Source organism: Prunus mume, linkage group LG1 (assembly GCF_029339155.1).
Source record: "Prunus mume cultivar Tortuosa linkage group LG1, ASM2933915v1, whole genome shotgun sequence".
Taxonomy (NCBI): Eukaryota; Viridiplantae; Streptophyta; class Magnoliopsida; order Rosales; family Rosaceae; genus Prunus; species Prunus mume.
The window spans coordinates 11,622,017-11,646,372 of record NC_142698.1 but is presented as its reverse complement, the minus strand read 5'-3'; the positions used below and the strand labels follow the sequence as shown (position 1 = coordinate 11,646,372).

Sequence of the window (24,356 nt, the reverse complement as noted above, 5' to 3'; positions counted from 1 at the left end):
TTCCACTTTTGTCCACTTTTTTTCATATAGGTCCTACCTGCAAGAGATGTAAAAAAAGATATATATATACATCTAAATTTGCATCTCATAGTGGTGATGCAAATTTACACTCGTTTACATCTCTCCATTACGGGTGATTTCAATTGTAAAGAGTGTATATTTAACATACACCTCATTATACACCCTCTAACTATAAATGCTCTAAGTACATTCACAATGGTTGTCTTATGCCTATTGTGATGTTAGCCCAGAAAGATTGCAATCGGGCCTCTCTTATGCCTATCGTCCTTTTCGGGATGTCCTAGGCCCCTTTATTCTATCCCCCAATCTTAGGTGCGCGTGTTATCTATTTTCCATCCATCCATCCATCTTATATGTGACTTATAGTTATTAGAAAACTATTATTCCCAAAAGTTCATCCATCATCATTACTCATCGTTGAGTCATTAGGCAATCAGAGTGTTATTAAATATACGTAGTTAGCCCGGCTGCTCCAAATCCCCATTTATGAAAATTAAAATATAAAATTTAATTATAAAAATAATAAAAACTAATTTGGCTTCTGATATGAGAAATGGTTGTCTTAAAAAGAAATACAAAATAATAATAATGTGAATAAAAAAGGAATAAACAAAAAAAGGAAGAAGAGAGAGAGAGAGAGAAAAGGGTAAAGAGGGACTGGGCATCGGTCCTTCTTCTACTTTTTGTATTGGGCGATTTGATTGATGGCCATAAGGCCCTCCTTGGAATTCACCGTCTCTCACCACCACCACAACCTACTCTCTCTCTTCCTCGCACGCCCTCACCCTGCTCTCTTCTCCTCTCACCTCCTCTCGGTTTCTCAGTCCTCGCGCCCTCTCGTCCGCCGTATCGCGTCGTCGGCGACTCCCGTTCCTCACCGCCATACGACGTCGCACCGCCCACCGAGGCCGCTTCATCTTTTCCCAGAAACCCTGGCGCAGAAGATCTGTAAATCGATTCGCCGCCCTGGCGCCGCCTCCAAGGCTAGGATTTACTCCGATGTCAACGTGATCCGACCCAAGGATTACTGGGACTACGAGTCCCTCACCGTCCAGTGGGGGTAATGAACTAGCAACCCTTTTTCTGTTTCTTGTTTGGGTTAATTTTGGTTTGGTTGGTGGGAAAATTGAATAATTTAGGGATGTTTTATTATTCTCGGATTAATTGTGGTTGTACAGGGAGCAGGATGACTACGAGGTGGTGAGGAAGGTTGGGAGAGGAAAATACAGTGAAGTGTTTGAGGGGGTTCACTGCACCGATAACGAGAAATGTGTTATCAAGATTCTCAAACCTGTTAAAAAGAAGAAGGTGAGTTCTGAATTGCATTGCCTTTCCCTTCTTATGTGCGTATATAGGGAGGAGATTGACGTTTTGTTCTTATTATTTGGTTGTAAGTAATTGTGTTCCCTTAGTAACCTTCTTTGGTTATTTCTATTTGTTTCTTTCTTGTTGTCATGCGCGTCTGATTTAGAAATCTTGTTGTTGTGGGATCTTAATGAAATTAGAGCTGAAATCTTCTTACAGTTAAGTAAAGAAACCAGTATTATCGCATCCCCCCCTCTCCCCCTCAATATGAAGTAAAGTGCTCTTCTTGTATGACAGATTTCTATAGAATCAGTGAGACTTACATTTTTTTATTTGGCATTAAATGCAGATTAAGAGGGAGATTAAAATATTGCAGAATCTTTGTGGAGGACCCAACATTGTGAAGTTGCTTGATATTGTCAGGGACCAGCAATCAAAGACCCCTAGTCTCATATTTGAATATGTGAATAATACAGATTTTAAAGTGCTTTATCCGACGCTCTCAGATTATGACATACGATATTATATCTATGAACTTCTCAAGGTAAGCTTTGGCATTCTGGTTCTGAAATTTTTAAAAAGGATGACGTGTAATTATATTTTCATACACTTAGAAGAAGCTTGAATTATATGGCCATAATGATGTGAGATTTAAACTGAGTTAATTCTTTGCATTTGCAAGGTTTGAAATTTCTTTCTAAGGCCATAATAAGGTTGATTTCTTTCTCTTTGTGCCTGGGAGTGATGGTGGAGCTTGTAGCTTCATTCCAATTTTCTTCTTTGCAGTTTTATTTCCCACTGTACACTGGAAAAGTTCAAATTTTGTCAACCAATTTTATAAATAATTGAACTTTAGGCACACTTGAAGTAACAATCAATATTTTTGAGTTGTAGTATGGATCAATGATATATCAGGCTGGCTGTTACTTAGTTTATGCAGCTTTGGGGAATGGCCTAGGTGCAATTTAAATGTTTCAATAGTCCTACAAGAAAAAGGTGTAGGCTGGGCTAGTGCTGCCATTGCCACTTCTATTTTTGATCCTCATCCCGCCCCCGTCATTGCCTTAAAAATGTGGACAGTGGAACTTCTTCACCCCGCCCCACGAGCCCAACCCTGCCCTGCCCCCATTTTTAATTTTAATTTTATAAAAGAATGTAAGTAATAACACTACTTCAAATATGGACAGCAACACTATAAAATACATTTACACAGAACATTTATATAACAATATAATTTCATGAAGTAACAAAAAAATTAAACATTAGAATTAGTCATGGAATTTTACCTCCCCGCAGCAGTTGTCATTTATTCTCCCAAATCCGGCCCATTAGGGGCATGACCCTGTGCGGCCTTGGGTTCACGGCTCTAGTCTCCACTTTTAAATTTGGTTGGGAAGAAAATATTGACAGAGGCTGTACATGGTCCCCCTAAGCAAGGTGTGAGCACTCATCTTTTGGGGTGATCAACACTAAAATGGAATTTCCATGACGGGGTTGACCTTTCTGCTTCTAATTATGAAAATATTGTCTGGGGTTGAGAGACCTATAGGACTAATATTTAGGCAGCCCCCTTTCTAGACTTCTTTCTTATCTTGAATGTTCTTTATTTTTTATCTTGAAATCTACTGCCCTTATACCATTACCAAATGAGAAACTTATTGAGACACTTATGTTTCAATGTTCCCATACATAAGGTGCTATTGGGAGAGACTGAGAGATGGAACAACTCAATTACACAGGATTTATATAGGACATCCCATAAGAAAAAGAAAAGAAAAGAAGGGAATAATCATCTCTTTTGGCTTGGAGAAAATCAGACCTTAATTTATGGCAATCTAAATTTTAAAATGTGGAGGTATTTCTGTTAAATATTTTGTGAGTTTCTGTTTGAGCCAACTAGCTTCAAGGGCCTGGTGCTTATATACATGGATACAGGTTTATGTTTTGTTCTCAATGCTCAAAGTGTGGACTTCCATTTTCCAACTCAAAATTTTAGTTCTTCAGCTTGTAAGATTATTTAACTTGGTCATCTATGGATCTCTTTGTGTAGGCTTTGGATTATTGCCACTCGCAAGGTATTATGCATCGAGATGTGAAGCCCCATAATGTTATGATCGATCATGAGCAGCGTAAGCTTCGCCTTATAGATTGGGGCCTTGCCGAGTTCTATCATCCCGAGAAGGAGTATAATGTTCGTGTTGCTTCAAGGTTGTTTTCATATCTTTTACTTCACAGAAGACAATAATATTTATTCACATTTCATGCATCCTTATCTGAAACTGTGATAACTTCTTTAAAATTTTCTGTTGTAGAAACTGTTGCTCTTGCCTAAAACCTTCTTGTATATAGAGAATTTGATTGTGTGGAAAGTTTAAAATTACAATTCTATATTTGAATGTAGGAATGTGGGCAGACACTTGCTGGACAGAACTTCCCTTATTAAAGCTACATTGTTTTAGGAAACAAGTCCCCATCTCCCTCCACGCCCACCCTCATTTTCTTTATTTTGAGGACTTTTTCCCCAAAAACTACATTCTTTAAAAAATATTTTTTTATTATGACTTGAGGAGTGATATTGGAATAGACTGGATCTGGTATGGAAATTATCCCACATTAGTGCAAAATCATACCTGCAATATTTGGAGTTATTTGGGAACAGGGGAACCACAGCAAAGCAGAAAATAGATGCAGGATGAAGGGGATACTTTTAGTTTATACTATGAAATGATGGTTATTATAGTGACATAAATTTTCTGTGTTCAGATTTGTCTTATGCTCTTCCCCTGCCCCCCATTTGATTGCAGGTATTTCAAAGGACCTGAGCTTCTTGTTGATTTACAAGATTATGATTATTCTTTAGACTTGTGGAGTCTTGGTTGCATGTTTGCTGGAATGGTGAGCATGTCCCAACCTATTTTGTTCTATTAAGGCACCTTATATATCACATACTCCTGAGCTCATTATGGTTATGCTGGTATTTGGCCTAAATATATCAAGTATTGTGTATCCTCTTCCCCATCTAGCCCAAAATCAACCCCTGATATGATGAGATTTATGCATTTGGCGGGGGATGCTTGAATATATGCAATAGTTTTTCTATCCCAAAATGAGTACTTGAGATGTGATGGATAAAACTTTTCTTAGTGATGCATGGACAGTGGATCTTGATCTGCTTGCCTATTTATCCGTGGGTGGCAGATGGCAAGGAGATTCAAAATTTGATACCATGTCAAAGTATGTGATGCTCTCTTGTGATGCTTATTCTTGAGCCTTGTGCTGTACAGATATTTCGTAAGGAGCCATTCTTCTATGGACATGATAACTATGATCAGCTAGTCAAAATAGCAAAGGTATGCATGCTAGTTAAAAAGCTTCTGTCTTTTATTGTTGTTCTTATTGTACTTCCAACAGTTATTCTTTTGCCTCTACTTTGTCAAATTGATTCATGTGCCCATCACATTGAGAGAACCAATAATGTGGTTTACTTGTTTTTTAATGAGTGGAATCCTTCATCATATGCCTATGTGACTGCATTTGATACTTGTGCAAATAAATGTATTTGTGTGTGTTTCTTGTTGTGGTGTATATTCAATTCATATAACAAATGATGTGGCTTTCAAGAAGAAAAGAAAGCACTGTGTGTGTGTGTGTGAAATACGCTATATCATGTCTAGTGTTGCTTTGAAAAAGAAGAAAAAGCAATTGGAATCTAATTCAATGACTTGGAATCTTTTGCTCAAACAGGTACTTGGGACAGATGAATTAAATGCTTATCTGCACAAGTACCGAATAGAGTTAGACCCACACCTTGCAGCTCTAGTTGGGAGGTAGGTGGTTTTCTCATGATTTGTGCTTTATTCCCTTGTTACCAGGCATGCTGACTTTTCCCCCCCTTAAAAAATTTCTGATGTAGGCATAGCAGGAAACCATGGACAAAATTCATTAATGTTGATAATCAGCACTTATCGGTTCCTGAGGTAAATTCTTTTCATTGTGTTGGATTTGATTTGTTTTGAGTTTTTCATAGTCTTTAATTACTTGTGATGTCCTTTCTGTAGGCTATTGACTTCGTAGACAAGTTGCTGCGTTATGATCACCAGGAAAGGCCAACTGCAAAAGAAGCAATGGTAAAATCCTAGTTCTTAATCCGGGACTGTTGAAAGCATGGACCTTGGGTAGGGGCAGCTCTGTATGGGCCCCGCCCCGCCCCGCACCCAAATAACTGGCTCTTTCTCCTTCTTACTGTCAGAACCCCACATGTATCCATCCCAATTCGTTACACCTGAACTTCTTCCTCACATGATAGATGGTCAGAAGTGAAAAGGCATGATGTTCTTTTCCCTGTAATGGACAGGAAAATCATCTTAAAGAGTACTGCTTCCGTCCATCTAACCAACCATGTGAGGAAGAAGTTAGAGTGTACCAAATTGAACTCGATATACATACGAGGTTCTGCCTCCCTACTTCTGTAAGAAGTAGAAAGAGCCAGTCTAGATCTATACAGTTAATGGGGTGTGGGGCAAGGCCCATGCTTTGAAAAGTCGGGGGTTAAGAATCCCTGACCAGGGGCACTATGCTTATGGTGTTGCAATAATAATATGTTTCAAACTCAATTGTAAAATGAAGTGAACTTTATTTATGTCATGCAGGCCCATCCTTACTTCTATCCGATCAGAAATGCAGAAAGCAGCAGAACTCGCATCCAGTAGATCTGAGTTCTAGATGCTTGTCTAATCATGGTGAGTTCTTGGTTGGATCTTCCCTCTGTAATCTGCCCTCAGTTTTTATGGTGGTGGTTGAGTTCAGATATAGGGTTTGCCAGTGTTTGGGTTGTTATAAGACTCGGTTCTTTTTATTTGTTAGATTTCTGTGGACTTGCTTTGTCAATTTTTCATGTGTGTCCCAAACTTGTGAATGGGTTAGTAATTTGTTATCAGGCTGGGTTATGTAATTTGATTTCCTCCATTCCTCTTTAATCAATGGAAAAGATTTGTATTCTGATTCTGACAGGAGTGGGTGCTTTCTTTCTTCCTCCATTCTTCAATCATATGGAAGATTTGTCACTTTGATTGTGCTCATAAACGAATTTTACAAGAAAATGGCAGATAATGTTACTTATAAGTAATTTACTGGTCAATTCTAGCTGATAATTCACTTGAAGCAAACTTTTAACTGGTGATGTTTAGTTGATTGGAATGGAATTGAATGAGCATTCTATTGTTTCCTTCACATAATATAGCTTGTTCTTATTCTTCATTTCATTATTACCTTTCTTGATAGTCCACTTGATCTAGAAGCTTCAATTTCCGAACTCGGACTTGAATCGGGATCTGGTAACTTTGTCATGTGATAATAGAGATAGATTCATAAGAATCTATAATGGACTGGTCTGCTATCAGTTCATTTTCAGATCTTTCCCTTCGGAGCAAGCCCTCACCCAGCAGACATGATTGAATTATTGAATAATACTTGAATTGAGTTTTTATATATTAAAAAAGATAACATGTATACCAATTTCTTTTCTTCATTTTTGTTATCCCCGTAGTGGCCTACTCATCGATGTTTGGAATAAATATTTGTGGAGTATTTATCGTTTTCAACCATTTATTTTCATTTTCAACTCAATTCAATCAAATGCCGATTTATTTTTGGTACATTTTGCAATTTGATTTGATTTTAATTGATCAGATCAAGTGCATGATCTTTTTTTCTAGGGATAAAACAATCGAACAATTTTTTAAAATCAAATCAAATTCAATCATTGATTGCTGGATTGCTAGGCCTAGCCTTGGGCTGTTGGTGTAAGCCCCTTGGGCTAATGGTTCTTCCCTTTCGGCTTCTGCTTTGGCGTTGGGCCCCTTTTGTAACCATAAAAGAAAATTTCATTCAAAAGATTTGATTTTTTGTTGTAAAATATATATTTTTATTTCTCAAATAGTTAGAAGATGAAAGAAGCATGACGTCATCTGAATGAGAACATGTTTGTTGAGACTCAAAAAATTCACGGTTAGGCCCGAATAAATTCATGACCCAAAATGAACATTATTCGGGAAATGCCCAATTTGGAGCATATGAAATCCGCCACACACAAGTCACGCTCCGCATGCCATGCCAAATAAATAAATTTTTCATGCTAGGAATCAAGATCAAGATCATAAAAAATATATAACTCTACAAATCCATCAAGCATCATAATTAAAAAAGCATGCCAAGCAAGAAATTGATATGTCACGCCCAACCACACTACAAACCTAAAGTGGGCCCAAGCCACTCAAATGCTCGGGGCTTGCTTGAGTGGTTTGTGGTATAGATGGTAATAGATTGTCATGAGGCTCATTGATGGGCCAAGAAATGGAGGTTCCGAGTTGCTTGGGAGCCTAAGCCTATTTCTTAGGCCCAAATATATGGGTAAGCACAAAAGGGAAAATAACCTAAATAACTTAACCAAAAACCCCAGTCAAAATGGCCCATTAAAGATAACCCCAATAGCCCAATATTTGATAAGGTGGCCCATCTGTTTAGTAGGTTGAATAAGTCATTTTGGGAGGCCCATACATTTAGAAGTGAAAGGCAGCAGGGCCTCCAACGTTTGGCTGAAAGACAAAGCCCTGGAAGGAGCTTAGAGGACCACGTGAGTTGATGGGAAGGAAGAAACATGTTTCAAAGCAAAAAACATGCAAAGACCCAAGAGATATTAGCATGTAAGCTGTTAGGAGGAGAAGCACCCTTCAAACCAGCGTGTGCACCTATTTGCTTTCCTTCAGCAGATCTGGTCAGGGAAGGAGGAAGGAAAGAAGAAGAAAAAAATAGCTAAGAATGGAGTCTCCCACTGAACAGCTACGGGAAAGGGGGTCTTGAGCTCCCAAAATTCCTGATTTCGTACAAATAGACAAAAAATTTCACCAAGATAGGAACAGTCAAGTGAGGAGATGAGAAAGGAAGGGAAGAGCTTAGCTAAATTGGGTAGAAACCATTAGGGTTTCTTGAGAAATGATAGTTTCTAGTGGCTATAAAATGGGGCCTCTTCTACCCAACGAAATCATCCACAAACAGAGAGCAAGCTTCCTTTCTTACTTTCAAAACCAGCAATTTTCGTGCTTAGTTCATCACCTTCTTCTTTGGTTTCCTTCTTGGCAGACTACTCTAACACTTAACAGAAATTTCGTCAAGCTGCCGGAAGAAGTATTGAAGTTGTCTTCTTCTCTCTTGTCCTTCTCTCTCAACCAAACCTCCATGCAAAACCTGCCTTAATACCCTATCTTTCCCCTAGGAACATTTTAATCTTCTCCTTAGTGCTAAACTCATGGCAACTTTGCTCCCATGCCACAAGCCTCTCATGCCAAGCTGAGATTTATCTGTAAGCAGCCATTATTCTCTGTTGGTGAAGGTGACCAAGGTGTTTCATAAGGTTCTGCTACCCTTTTTAAACATTTTGGGGCCTAAACTTTGAACTCAGATACAGGGGATATTTTTCCTTCAGTTTGCCCATTGCGGCAGCTCGGCCTATCTGTAGCTGCTAGAAGAAAAAGACCACTACAATGTTCAAATAATCGAACTAATTAACTGACTTATTTTTTTTGCCAAAGTTAGGAAAGGGGGGGGGGGGGGTTTCGTGCTCCCACAATATCAATTTGCTATGAGTATTCGAACTTGATACCAGTTGTTTATAAACCAAGACTCTTTTTCACTAAGTTAAACTCATTGGCGAAACTAATTAACTTACTTATGATTCGCGAAACCCGTTGGTGAAACCATTTGAGCGACAAGTTGAGTCTCCGTTAATTTACCTAATAACTTTTATCAAGGTGGGGCTAAAATAGCTAAATTGGGAGTCAAAGTAGCAAATATGGCAAGCAAATATCTGTTAGTAGGTAGTGTAGGCTAATTTATTTTTCCTTTTCTAGAGCTTCATCTTCTTCTAAGAAGAAAAAACAATAAATGAAAAGTTGTCAATGGTAGAAAACTTTTTGCAAGAGACTCAGAAGATCCCTCTTAGATGCATTTACGAAAAGTTGTTATGTACATATTAAACTGTCATATTCTCGTTTGTATGTATTAAACCGTCATTTTTTTGCTTGTACGTATTAAAGGGTCACTTAGTTGTTCTTACATATTAAATCATCACTTCGCTATGTATGGGTAAACGAGAAATTTTGTGTTGACTGTAGTATGGTGTTACTATTTCATCTACATATATAAAGCAAAAGGCATTATAAAAGTTGTCATGCATGTCATAACGTAATTGTCTGAAAATAGCAAAACAATGATATCCCTTTCATGCAAGTGTTTCTCGTTTGTAAGAAACCCCCTTTTCTTGTAGTTGACACTATTAATTATATTAAAAATATAGAACATAGATGAATTGGTAAAACCATATAACCATATCACGGTCACTATGTCACTTATACATGCTTTCTTCTTTTTCTTTTTCTTTTTTCCATTGCCTCTTACCTGGTATAAACTAGTAAGCTTTTTAGGCATTAACCAAAAAAAAAAAAAGTACTATTAAACGACCTAGTCTCCTACCTATAATGCTCCCCCTTGAATGGATGACGGAAAGTTTCCAAAGACGGAGAATTCTTTGTAACAGAAACATCGATGACCTCATTAAACGGATCCATGAAAATTCTCAAAGATTGAAAAATGGTTTATAAAAACTTGGAACATCCATATCCATTACGCAGGCAACATAAATGTTCATCCTTGTCAATGAGCGAAGCAATCAAACCGCTTCCCTGAAATCCTTGAAGAGATAGCAAACAGGTTTGAAGGTTTCCTAAAAACAGCTTGTTGACCAACACTTACGAACAAAATTGCACATGCTGCAGCCCACTACCTTTTGTTACCAAATTGCCATTATGCAGTTATAGCTACATGTATTTATTGCAATTAGTTATGTTTGCGTATGCATTCGTTTGGTTGTGGGATTCGACAGATAAATATACTTAAATTTATTTGATACGTGTAGTTTGTGAAATTCGACATATAAACATACTTAAATTTATTTGATACGTGTGTTTTACAAATGATTACACATATTTTAAAATATTTTTCGTTTTCTTTACTTTATGTCATAATTATTGAATATATGTATATATTTCTTTTTAATTTATTTATCATATAATAGGTGATCTGTTCTAGTCAACTTTGGTTACATATTGTAGTTCACCAACTGAAAGGGGAGGAAAAGGTATATATTTCTCCCATCAATTTAGAAGATAATTTGGTCGAAAGAGAAAGGGCAAAACAAAGAGAAAGGAGATGATCATTGACCCTGAAAAGACAAAGATCCCCCATCCCCACCAATTAGTAATAGAAAGTGAAAGGACATCATCATCTCTAACCCAAATTTAGATTGAAGGGCATGGTGTCCATTGTTTGATGGGTCCTATTGCCCTTTCCTAGAACTTCCAACCCAAAAGAAAAGTAAAAAAAGTAGAAAATAGAAAATGCAAGCCTTTGTTAGATTTGCCTTTCTGTCATCACTTCCCCCTACTCTCCCTTCCTATAACTGTTTCTAGGGCTTTGGGGTCCAACCCACCCACAAATCCACCAACTCAAGGGATATGTCCCAATGTTTTCCAAAGGACATATATATATATATATATATATATATATATATCTTCCCCAGTTGAAAATTGCTGTTCCACACTTTTGACCACAATGGGGGTGTAATGCACTTACTTTGATTGAGGATGGGGATGTGCAACATAATAATTGGAGACAAGGTTAAGACATAAAACTTAAGCTTAACTAAGCTAATGAAACATTTAGCATATAATCCGATATTGGGAACTGGTATAGAGGGGACCATACACCACCAGCCTTACAACTCATGCTCACACCATTATCTATCAATTTTCTAATTTGGTGTCAATTTATTTTTCGTGTTTTCAGATGATACCCAATATTACATGACATTATTAGGGCACAAGCAACACACCAAACCATTTTAAAAAGAAGAGAAAAAGTTCGTTTTGTTTTCCCTTTGAATTAGGTCAAAGTCTTATAGAGACTTCGAAGTTGGAATTACAAGGCCATGTCGCTAATTGTCTGTTCATCTGATAATTTTATAATACATGTAAAGGGAAAATGCAAGGGTTCAAGTGAGTCTACATTTCATTATAAAAAAACTAGTTAGGTATATAATTGTTGTTTAGCATAAATATACTGTGCCAAGGTCAATGACTGGTTGGACACTTGGGGTCAAATCCACATGAAACCTTACAAATAATGTGGTAACAAAGATACCCATGATTGGATTGGATTGGATGTAAAAATATATGATAGTTAAAATTCTATCTACTCTTTTTGTTTCTTTTGGATAGAATAACTATATGTTTTGGTGAGGAGGTTTGCATCTACCCACCATATAATGATACATCCATACCCTCTATCTCCATACAGTTATTCTCTTCTGTGGACATCCGAACATTATTGTAGACAAGTATAATATTATATTTATATTCATGCATGCATGGAACTGATCATGATGGGTTTTGAATCTTGATGATGATGTGGAAGAGGCTTCTGAATTTGTTCTTATCCAGATTCAGAAATAGCTAAGATAGGTCTGAAAATGTCTCATGTTCCATGCTTACCGTTTCAGTACGTTTTGTTTTGTTTTTGTCTGGTTTTGTTTTTGTTATAAGAGTTCAGCTGATAAACGAGCAAAAGAGATAAAGGATACACAGTATTATCCAGAAACAGCCATATATACATATATATATATATATATATATCACGACTTTGGGGTGATGCAGAGACTCTCTATCTATCTATCCCACACTTGGATTCATATGGAAAAAAAATTGTTATTATTTAGATAAAACTTTGACCCTCTGCCTCTTTAGTGAAACAAAGGAAGACAACAATAGCTGTCACTTGGCAGTGTGCAGTAATTTATAATTAATTTACCACTCAAGTCTGAAGAATGGTAAGTTTTCTGTTTTTTGTTTCTGCGTTACTGTGAGCTTGTCAAAATGAGCCCTCTATATCCAGCTGTAGCATGTTTTGATTGGACCGACTGGGACAAAGATGAAAATCCATTTTCAACGCAGTTGTTTTAATTGCATGAGGATGGCAAAAACAACGGCATTCAATGCGGTTTTTTTTTTTTCTGCTGTTATTTGTCTAAGATTGCTTCCAGCTTTTGGACGAAGGTTAATTTGTAAATAATAATGAAACCAGATCAACACTAAGTAAATGGTGGTGGGAGTAAAGGAACTTTAATGCAGTGAAACCATGGCTATTATGAAGATCATTACAAGAAGCTCATGGTTTGAAGAAGGGAGAAGATAAAGCATTGGCTGGTACATTATTCTTGTTTTCCTAGACAAACTAGCACATAAATATTTTTGTTCCCAAATTGTGAATATGAATCGTATATATTATGGACAAATGTTACCAATGTATTAAATACTGCAAATTGATTTCCGGTACTAACCAAACACTCTCGTTTGAAAAACTAGATTTGATTTGCATCAACTTCATCAAATTAACTAACTAATAATGTCTTGATTAGTATCTTCAATCAAGGTCCTTAGTTGTCTTTATCTTGTCAAATGCATTGACTCAAGCTTCCTGGCAAAGTGAACAAATTATAAGAGATTTGATTGTTTTTTGTTTGGGACAGAGGTTGGGACAGAATGAAAGGTCTTGTCAAAGCATGAAGATCATCAGATATATATATATATCGTATATATAAGAGAGAGAGAGAGAGAGAGAGAGAGAGAGAGAGAGATGGGTGATGGGGCAAAGGCACGTCTGAGTGAGAAGGGGACATGGTGCATAATCTTGGGGATTCGTCTGAGCCTGGCCGCACCCTAGTGTCGGACTCTTACCATACAAATGCCCAAAACCATACAAATTAAAACAACTGCAAGAAATGACAGCTCCTACAAATACGTCTCCCCAGCACTTCAATTTCAAAATCTCCATCTGATCTACCCATTTACAGCACCACCAAATCTCAACCCTATCTCTCTGCCCTAATTGTCTCCCGCCTCTGCCATACACCCCCAACATTCAAAGCTGTAAACCCAAGCAAATGGACGTGGCTCTACTCTATGGCAGTATAGCACATTTTTCAAATGGAAATAATTTGGATTCATAAGACAAAATAATAGGGTAAACTGACAACACTACTTTAAACAAAAACAAAAGTAAAAAAATTATTTTATGAGCTTCTATATATATGGCATCCATCTGATCATCACATTCACATGAATTCATATGAATTCACAATCATATGGAGCAAGACATGTATAAGCTCGTCATACCACGTAATCATCATATACTCATTTTCTTCTTATACAAGAGTTTATTAAAGAAAATCCATATTGGGTTTATGATTAAACAGATCATATTAGGTCACCATGGGGTAGAAGCAGAAGGGTCAAGCCTCTGGTTTGCATGTCACCGACCAGAAAAACATGTTACGAGAAGGGAACAAGGGTCTGTTTAAGGCGGCTCAAATGGCTATAAAAAAATTAGCATTTTCACGTAACTTCTAGACCAGGAAAATCCAGCTTTGCCGGGATCAATTTAAGGTCTCGATGCCAAAGAAACCTTGGCAGGTTGACTAAGATTGAGTGAGCCTGTCCAAGAACTAACCCAAATGATCATGGCCACCACCACCTTGCCTTTTTTATTCACACAAATTATCAACCTCACAATAATAAAAAAAAACGAAGAGGCCATGACATCAGTGAGTGAGAAGCTTGCATGGCAATGACACGGCTGTTTTCCTCGAGCCACACTCTCCACTTACTAATTATTTTCTCTAATCCAAAAAGATTAAACCTAAAGCCTCAAGGGTCAACTTCAAATTCTACTTTCCAACTGTCCTAATTAGTTTTTAATTAACCCCTAAAGACAACTTTGCTATTTGGTCGTTTTCCATTGGGGCAGAAGACAATTTGCTTGATCATCGAGGAGAACATGTTTGCCTAGTTGTACCAATTTTATATGCACCTAGGCCTTCAAAATTTTGACACGATTTCGCCCCTATCGCTCTGGATTTCCCCATGTGATGTCCAAGATGAGACATGACCTAATTCTGCTAGGACGTGTTTGGCACCGGCCCTACATGTATATATGATTATGGGGTAAAAAGGCATGTACGGAGCCTAAGATTGATGACAATGGAAGGGAACAAGATCCCTAAACACAAATTTTTTCGAGGCAATTGTCGTGGCATTTGTCCCTGTAACTGTTTTCTTTTCTCCATTTATTTTATCATCTAGGGTGAAACATGTAAACATGATACGTGTCGCAGACCCATGTTCTTGTTTTTGACCAGCCCAATAAGATATTAACTAATGCAAATTGATTTTCTAGTTTGCGCATGAGAGCCATGAGGAAGGGGAACGGCATATAATCTCTTCAAACAACAATGTGGTCCTGCATATGCCCTAGCTAGCTACCTAGCCAAGTCTTGTTTTGATTTCTTATTGTTATTCTTTTCAAGGGCTTTATAGTTGATTGGCCAAAAAAGGCTTAATCAATGGACAAATTGGGGCTATAATATGCAACAAAAGCCAAAAACTTCGCACGAATCATGTGTTCATATTTGTATCATACATATATAATATGCTCATGATCATCTCTTTCGTCATGGGGATCAATTTTATTGAGATCGGATCGAAGCTTAATTCGTGTTTATTCACTAATAAATGAGATTCTGAATAAAATCTTCGGTAAAAGACATTAATCCTTTGAAAAAGAATTATTCTAAAGATTAGTACTTAGTCAATAATTAAAAGTCCTAATACTTTTTATGAGGATAAAAATCATTTCAAATATTGCCAATGATTCCCAATATTCCAATAGAGGCTCCATAATCGCATTGACAGAATAATATGGTGGATAGATGTACGTAGTTGGATTCTTAGGATCACCCTTAGTTAAGCTAAAATAGATAATTTAATGAAGATTAAGAGAATCCCATCATCATCATGGGTTATTTACATCATTGTCACTTTATTCTAATCCCATATATATACAATGTTTTTCAAAGCATGTACATGTAATATGCTTCTTCTATTTTTGACCAGAAATCATTAGATAATTAATTAATTAATTAACAAGCATTTTAAATATTTTAAGCTACAAATCTTATGTGGTTAGTTGACCATATTCTATGGATGTGGATTAATATTCTTCACTTCACAGATGAGTCTACCATCGTTGATCTCGTCATCTCGTCAAACTTTTATAAATTAATCATCATCGATCCTTCACTAATTCAATATTGTTAGTAATTTTTATATAATAATTCTAACAAAAATTGGTCGTTTATGTCACTAATTGCACCACAAAATATTGCACATCTTGTATATATAATAATAATTATTATTATTTGAAGAACTCACACATACTATACGAATGCTAGGATTCGAACACAGGACTGTTATTGGAAAAACAATTGCTCCAAACCACTACACTAGTGATTATTAAAAATTAGATGATAGCTAGAATACCAAATTTGGAATCTTTGGCAAGATTGACAAGATTAGAAGAACAGAAGGAAGACCCCATTGAAGTAGAACACAATATATAAGTAGGGGCGTACTTGATCTGTATTCTTCCTTTACAAGCAAATTGCTAGATATCTTTCTTTAGCTTTTAGAAGAATCGATGACATCGAGTGCAAAAAATGGACTGACTATAATAAAATGGAACTTTTGTTGCCGTTTTTTTGTTCTTTCAAATTTTATTTGTATATGTCGACAATGTAGATCACTATCCTAACTACATCAACTACTATTCAAATTTAACATAATACCATGATGAAGCAAATAATCCTTGTCCGGCCAAATTAACCATGCACGTACGAGTGCTCCACGTCATCCAATATAACTAGGTGTGGTTAACTCAGTTTAAACTAGTATACCCACAGATATTCCAACCGGACCCACAAAAAGTAGGGTCCCACTACATCTTAATCTAATACCTATGTATCTGTATGTCTCTTTATTTAGCATATCAATCATATATACATTTGTCATATGCACGCCCCCCTCCCCAACTTATACCAAAAATGTCTTTATATGTCTAATATAATTTAATCTAGTGTACAAAATAATGTGTATAAAAAATGCCTCGCGTGCCTATTATAAAAAATGCCTCAATTATTTTAGCCCATTATCAGAAAAGTGGAAACAAATCAAATTTACACTATTCTTTTGTGCCTCCACTTCAACTTCTCCTTTCAAAACCAAAAAGAAAATTTATTTTAATAAAACATTAAAAACTTTATGTGTATTATTAACTTATAATCTCCGCATCCGTGCCTATTTTTTTTTTTAATTTAAATTTATTTTAGAATTAAAAAAGATAATTAGTAGTTGTATTCCATAAAAATAGAATTTATTATCTGATTTTTTTTAGTATAGAAAATTATAAATTTACCATATTATTTTGATATTTTAAATGTTTTACTATTCTTTATCTTTTGCCTTATATTAACTTATAATTATACCAAGTTTTTAATTTTAAGAAAGAAAAAAAAAACGATTGAACTGCCCAATTAATATTAATTTGTACGCCCAATTTATGGTGACGTGTCTACTTCCTTTGAATTACCCAATCATTGTCGAAACCGTTTTATTTTTGCATGCAATCAAATGCTCGCCGCGGATTTAAGTGGCAGCACTTCCGTGCTCCGGCGGTCCATCGTCCACGATGCACACTCCACGAAAAAGGGAAACGACGGCTGAGATTTGACCGTTGATGCTTCGCATTTTCAAATCAAGTCGATGTCTATTTTTCAGTATAGCCTCTGCGGATTTTTCAATCAGCATCAGCGTAGGCTTCCCATTGAGTATAGTAGGACTGCGATCCTGCGCTGCTTAGCTGTCCGTGAATCACACAATCGTGGCCGTCCATCTGGATTGATGATGATGATCGAGAAACGCCACGCTGTCAGTTGTTAAAGCGAAAGCCGCTTTTGCAGGAGCCGCAGCACAGCACTCACTCACTTCTCACACTCAGACTCGGACGCATCAGTGGGCGTCAGTCAGCTATTAAAATCGACGGCCGAGAATCCACGGAGTTGCCCCCCGAAAGGAACGGCATCCGTTGCGCCACGTCGTCGAATTTGCGTTAGGAAAAAGAAATGGGAATATCTAAAAGCCATTCATCCCATTGGTCATAGCCCCATTAACATAGAATGACTATACCAACATATTAGAATGACTACACCAACATATTTACTTGTGGATTAATGTGCGTTTAGCCAGTTGGCCAATGCAATACGTTCTTGCTATCGTGTTCTGAGTTTAGATAATTTTAGAATATCGCTCTTGTTAAAAAATGAAAAAATGAAACCATTATTTTCCACATGTCTGATGGTATAATGATGACAATGGTCATGCATGATGGGAAATAGAGGGGTGGGGGGACTAAATTTAAAAGGATAATGATTAGAAATGGAGTAATGATGGAGCGCCTCCTTCGGTGTAAAATAAATGATTAAAACCCAAAAATAATAATAACCCACTCTACGACTGCGCGCAGCCATAGCCGTCATTTCCTGTATTTTCCTTTGCTTTTTTTTTTTTCGTTATGATTTATATTTTGCGTATTTATAATTAACTTAAACTCATTATTATTATTATTATTATTATTCTTATTTATTCGTATAGACTATAGTAGTGCTAGTGTTGGAAAGAGAGTGAAAAAGCTAAATAGACAGGGACAGAAGAGAAAAGGGATAAAATAAAAAACACATAAAATAGGTAGCAAGCAAGCAGCAAGCACCGAATTAAATAAAGGTTGCTGGGTTCTTGTCACTAAAATTAACTGAATAAATAAGAGAAAAAAAAACAAGAAGAAGGTGGGGGGATTCTAGAGAGAGAGAGAGAGGAAAAGGAAAAGCCCAAAAATCAGATATTTAAAGGGGGGCAGAAGGGCACTTGCTGTATCTCTGCAATGATGATCTACTCACCACCTAAATGAGAAAAGGAGACGAACGAACAAGCGCACACCCTTAAAACGCCTCTCTCGCTCTCTCTCTCTCTCTCTTCTCTCTTCTCTCTCCAAGTTCCATCCCAATCCCAACCATAACCCCAACCTTTCGTTTTTAAAATTTTTGATTTTTATAAAAGAATTTGGGGTTTTGGGGGTTTTTGATTTGGAGCTGGCTGGGGCCCGCCTCAGCCTCCGGCCTATATATGGTTCTGTTATGATGTGCTGAGAAGCAAAACGTGAGCTGTGAGGCCCTCTCTCTCCTTGATTTTCTCCATTTTCGAAGCTTCAGCTCAGCTTTTCTTGCTTACATCTCACGTTATGCCTCCACCTCACTCACTCCTCCACTCTATTTTGCGCCCTTGAAAAAACCCCAGCCCTCCTCCTTTATATATACACCCTCAAACCCAGAAGAAAACACCAACCCTTTTGTTCTCCGCTGGGTTTTCTGAGCAGTCCGCGACGCTTAGTTTCGTTTTGTTAGGTACGCCCACGTAGAGGAAACCGATATATATATATATATATATAAACACACACATACAATATGGTAGAGGATCATAGCAGGAGGGTTAATAGTATAGTGGTGTTGAGAGAGTTCGACCCGAGCACGGACTGTGAAGGGGTTGAAGAAGTCGAGAGGAGATGTGAGGTGGGTCCCGGCGGTGAGCTCTCCCTCTTCACCGACCTCCTCGGCGACCCAATTTGCAGAGTTCGTCACTCTCCGGCCTATCTCATGCTGGTAAGTAAATAATAATCACCCATATTAACGTGGGTTTTATTTAATATTTGATTTTTCGATGTCCCTTTTTAAAAACAATTTTAAACTTTTGGGTATGTACGAATAATAATAATAATATTTGATGGTTGTTTTGTTTTGGATATGTGATTATTTTTGTAGGTGGCTGAGTTGGTGGGGGAGGAAGAAGAGGAGAAAGAGGTAGTGGGAATGATTAGGGGTTGCATCAAAACCGTTACATGTGGCAAGAAGCTCTCCAGAAATGGCAAAAACGTTACCCATCACAACAAAAACGACGACGTACTCGACGACACCCTCAAGCCCCTCCCGGTTTACACCAAGCTCGCTTACATCTTAGGCCTCCGCGTCTCTCCTTCTTACAGGTAAATAATATCCCAACGCACCCACCTTTTTCATCATCCCACCCAACACACACCCAAAAAATCAAAGTGTTTATGTTTTGATATTTTTCATGTAATAAAGTTATTTATTTTAATTAATTGTACAGGAGGATGGGAATAGGGTTAAAGCTGGTGCACAGAGTGGAGGAGTGGTTCAGAGAAAACGGAGCTGAATATTCGTACATGGCCACGGATAACGACAACAAACCCTCCATAAACCTCTTCACCGACAAATGCGGCTACTCCAAGTTCCGTACTCCCGCCATCCTCGTCAACCCGGTCTTCGCCCACCGGGTCAAGCTCTCCTCCCGCGTCCACGTCATCACGCTCTCCCCCTCCGACGCCGAGTCCCTCTACCGCCGTCGATTCTCCACCACCGAGTTCTTCCCTCGTGACATTGACGCCGTCCTCAACAACCGCCTCTCCCTCGGCACCTTCCTCGCCGTGCCACGTGGCACCTTCACCGCCGGAACCTGGCCCGGGTCGGATCAGTTCCTGGCCGATCCGCCCGAGTCCTGGGCCGTCCTCAGCGTCTGGAACTGCAAGGACGCCTACACCCTCGAGGTCCGAGGCGCGTCGCGCGTGAAGCGGACCCTCGCGAAGACGACGAGGATCGTGGATCGGGCCCTACCGTGGCTGCGGCTGCCGTCGGTGCCGGAGCTGTTCAGGCCGTTCGGGTTCCACTTCCTGTACGGGCTCGGAGGGTCCGGCCCACGCGCGGAGAAGTTCGTGAAGGCGCTCTGCGGCCACGCGCACAACCTGGCGAAGGAGCGCGGGTGCGGGGTGGTGGCGACGGAGGTGTCGAGACGCGAGCCGCTGAGATTAGGAATTCCTCACTGGAAGAGGCTATCGTGCGACGAGGACTTGTGGTGCATCAAACGGCTCGGGGAAGACTACAGTGACGGCTCTGTCGGTGACTGGACCAAATCGCCACCTGGGATGTCCATTTTTGTCGACCCCAGAGAGTTCTAATAACGTAAAAGAATCCAAATTAGCTTCTTATTTTTTGTTGCTTCTTTTTAAAATTTTAACTTTTTATATTTTGGGTTTTAAATTTTGGGCATCCCTGGCCCTTGTGGGTACCCGGTAGACTGAGCAAATGTTGGGGTGGGAACAGAGTAAAAAAGAAGATATGGGTTTATTTTTTGAGTTGTAAAAGAGAATATCCAAAAAAAACCCCCCTCCAACTTTTTTCTTTTCTTTTTTTCTTTTTTTGGGTTAGCCAAGTAACTTTTTGTAAATGGATGTGGCTTTTTAGATCCTCTTCTAGCCAAACGCAGCCTTTGGTTTCATGTGGGGTTCCTTATCTATCTTTTACCAACTTTTTAAAAAAAAACACAAAGGGTTCTCTATGATCTCGAAATCAGATTGAGGAAATCTTGGCCTGCTTGACACTCACTGTGTTATTATGTAATGGGAATATCCCTTTATAAAATTATGCATGCAAAAAAGCTCAACCCAAAATCACTTTTTGGGGGCCATATAGTAATGGTACCATATCATTTGTCCTTGATTTGATTATATGCTATATTAGCTCTGGGAGAGAAGGGGGGGAAAGCCTTTTTCCTCAAATCACTTTTTGGTTAATTAGGTTCTTATGATTTTGCATCTTTCTAGTTAAGGGGGTAGTGGGAATAAATTTTTGTCTATAAAAAAAAATGCTTGAATGGGACTAGACTCGGCTGTAAAATGATGGGGGTAAATTCGTCTCTTTGGCATTTCTAGGATGTGCTACTAATTTCACAGATTCATGTTTAGTACCAGAGCACTCTTTTCGCGGATCAACTTTCAACTTTTGTGGTTCGGTTCGGTGGTGTCGGGGGATTCTTCTTTCTTTCTTTTTGGCTTTTTGGCTTGTTGGTTGTTAATGTTTTTTTTTTTTTTTTTTTTTTTTGAGATATGATGAATGATGAAATTGATGGGCGATTTTTGGCTTTTAGCTTCTATGTGGGTTTCGCATTATATATATTTGCACTGAAAAGATGATAATGAGTGGTATAAAGTTTTCACTTCGGAGCTCTTATTTTGCCCACTATTTTTTTGTCCATTTATACTTCTTTTTATTGAAAATTGTATGTTCCTACTCTTCTTTTGTCCACTTATACGTTCTCTTGTATGTTATAATAATATATATTTTTAAAAAAAAGTATAAGTGAACAAATCAGCACCTTTCATTTTTTGTTGCTTTCTTGTTCATTTTTTTTTTTCTCCATAGGAGCATTAAGCAGCAGCCTTCGCTTTCTCTCCTCGTTATGGTGCTTCTGATTTGGACTATGGGACATTTTGGTGGGTGCATATCATGCCTTGGATTGTGACATTTTTATATAAAAAATTATGAACTCTCTCTCTCTCTCTCTCTCTCTCTCTCTCTATATATATATATATATATAAATGTAATATATTGAAAATAAAAAAATAAAAATAGAGATAGAGAGATGGTCCATTGTGCATTGATGGGTTACGTGGCCTTTTCTCTAGCTATAGCAAAAAAGATGACAAAAAGCTTTTGCATGAAAAGTGATGGTATATTATCCTTGAATATATCAATATGAATATGAATATAGTAATGGCACGCATGCCCCCAGTGTTTGTTAGCAAGTGCTGCAAGATAGCTCGGGGCTAATATATCTTTTGGGGTCCGACTATGTGACAAATATAAGTATTGTTGTTGTTGTTGTTGGTCCACTATCAACATATTTAATAGTATTGTGTCTTTTTGTTTGTTTGATTTCTTTTTCGGATGGTGATTTCAAGTGTAACCCTACATGCGATTATTCATTTAGAGGGAGACAAATAATTAAACGTGTTCGGCAGTGAAGAATCCATGAGAGAGAGAGAGAGAGAGAGAGAGAGAGATAGGTGTTGCATGCTATGAGTGCCATCAAATGAGTCTTGTGGCCTTCACGGGGTTTATGCTATCAAGATCATATGATTTATGAGGTGATGAGGCGGAGGGTTGGATTGGTTGAATGACAAATTTATGTGAGTGTGTGTTAATTAGGTCAAATATCTATATTTAAACTGCATTCTGAATAAAGATATATATATATATATATAATTACCCAAAAGGTTAAACCATTTGGTAATGTTTAACCATTGTGAGTATCTTTTTTTCAAACACTTACCCTGACGTTTAAGCCCTAATTAAAATGAACAAGCTATGAAGAAAGTGATTGTTGACACCCAAAAGTATGGCCTCAAAAATATATTGAGGAGGCAAATAGAATAAAATAACTAACCTACTATGGCTATGAATGAACTTTGAGGCAAATGAAAACTGAATCAGATCGATATAAATCGTAAAAGAACAACCAATCCAAAAGCTTAAGTATGTCCATATTCGTATTCAACCAATATAAGTTGGACGTACATTTGTAATAGTTTTTGTTTATATATGTCTACTCGCACGCATATATAATGCATCTCAGCGATGTAACATAATTCCTAACAAAGTAAAAATATAATTATGTATCAACGAGATTGATTATTTTAGGATCATCAAGACACTCAGTAAAGTTTGAAATATGTAAGTTGGAGAAAATGTTAGGTAAAGTTTAAATCAACCAAGGTTGTTTTGATTGATAGATGTTGAACTTAAACCTAATTTAATAAAGTAAGATATCTAGGTGGAAGCTCTCGCTATCCAATTCTAGTCTTTTAGGTCTAGTACGAAAAAGAGGTTAAAAAGGAAAAGACATGCAGCTGCTGCCTACCTACATGTCGAAAAGGCTAGGAAAGAGATTGAGCAGGTGAGAGTTGCTTTTGTCAAGTCATTCTTCGGGTTGACCCCCTATTTTATTTCTTGGTGTGGTTTTGTTTATGTGTAGGTGTGAAGACAGTGATAAAGAAATTACCAGTGGAAAATATGGTCAAATCTTTTTTGGTCGGCTTAGTTTAGCCTTATCTTTGCTGGTCTTCTTGGCAAGTCAATGGCCAAACGGCTAAGGTCCTTTTTGTTTATGTTAGGTGGAATACAAAATGAAAGACTGGTTAGAAGAGCATCTTCTTTTGAGGTGTTCCACTTTCTTAAATGGATTTTGCTTTATTTATTTATGTGTTTTTTTTCTTTCGAATCCCACAAATATTAGGGGAGATGATAAAAACCTACATTGACTTTGCTTGCCTAACTCCTAATCATAAGATTATTTTTGGATTCTTATGTTAAGATAAATGTTCTCTTGACATATAGTCGGACACCATCTTGCCTAACTCCAAATCATAAGAAGATTTTTGGATTCTTATGTTAGGATAAATGTTTTCCTTGACATAGAGTCTAACATTTAATGTTGTTTGACTAACAATTTGAATCATTTGGTTAGATGATTTTTTATATATTAAATTTACAATTTAAATTAACAATCTCCCAGTATACCATGTCAAATATTTGATAAGAGAACATTATTCTTATGTTAAATTAATCGACAACTTTTGTTACTATGTTAGAAGGAGTTTTAAGTTTTTAGGTTCAATGGTCCCTTAACTTTGACCCGATTTGCATTTTGGTCCTTCAATTTTCAAAATTGTTCCCGTGGTCCTTCAACTTTAATTTCATTATGACAAATGGTCATGTCGTTAGTTTTTTTAACTTTTTATGTTAAATGCAGCAAAGTGGTATTTTTGTATTATTTTTAATTTTCACCATTTGAATATTCTAATAAAGCCAACAAAGCCATGGACAACCTCCACCCGACACCGAGCCAATTAACCCACCACCCTGGCAACAATTAATGGCGCTCCCACAACCCACACCCCCACCCAAACCATGCCCACCCTCCTTGCGATGGCGAGGATAGGAAGTAGGTTTTTTAGTTTTTATTTTGTAGGTGAAAGGAATATCCAGATGGTGGAAATTTTTAAAATTAAAAAAAAAACCATTTTGCCTATGCATTTAATAGAAAAAATAACAAAATTGACGGTTGGAC

General features: G+C 37.5%; 2 protein-coding genes across 2 annotated transcripts; both read left to right on the top strand.

The window, feature by feature from the left end:
- The first annotated feature begins 618 nt into the window (after positions 1-618).
- On the top strand, positions 619-6,389 carry LOC103336777 (casein kinase II subunit alpha). Its single transcript, XM_008239873.2, has 10 exons — positions 619-1,081; positions 1,200-1,329; positions 1,676-1,870; positions 3,377-3,534; positions 4,131-4,221; positions 4,611-4,676; positions 5,071-5,153; positions 5,240-5,303; positions 5,385-5,453; positions 5,976-6,389. Exons 1-10 carry the CDS (start codon positions 726-728, stop codon positions 6,033-6,035), a joined length of 1,272 nt encoding a protein of 423 aa, XP_008238095.1. The 5' UTR covers positions 619-725; the 3' UTR covers positions 6,036-6,389.
- An 11,819-nt stretch (positions 6,390-18,208) lies between these two features.
- LOC103336769 (putative N-acetyltransferase HLS1) lies at positions 18,209-20,811 on the top strand. Its single transcript, XM_008239868.3, has 3 exons — positions 18,209-19,036; positions 19,196-19,416; positions 19,542-20,811. The coding sequence occupies exons 1-3, from the start codon at positions 18,842-18,844 to the stop codon at positions 20,404-20,406; spliced, it is 1,281 nt and encodes a 426-aa protein (XP_008238090.2). The 5' UTR covers positions 18,209-18,841; the 3' UTR covers positions 20,407-20,811.
- Positions 20,812-24,356: the final 3,545 nt, after the last annotated feature.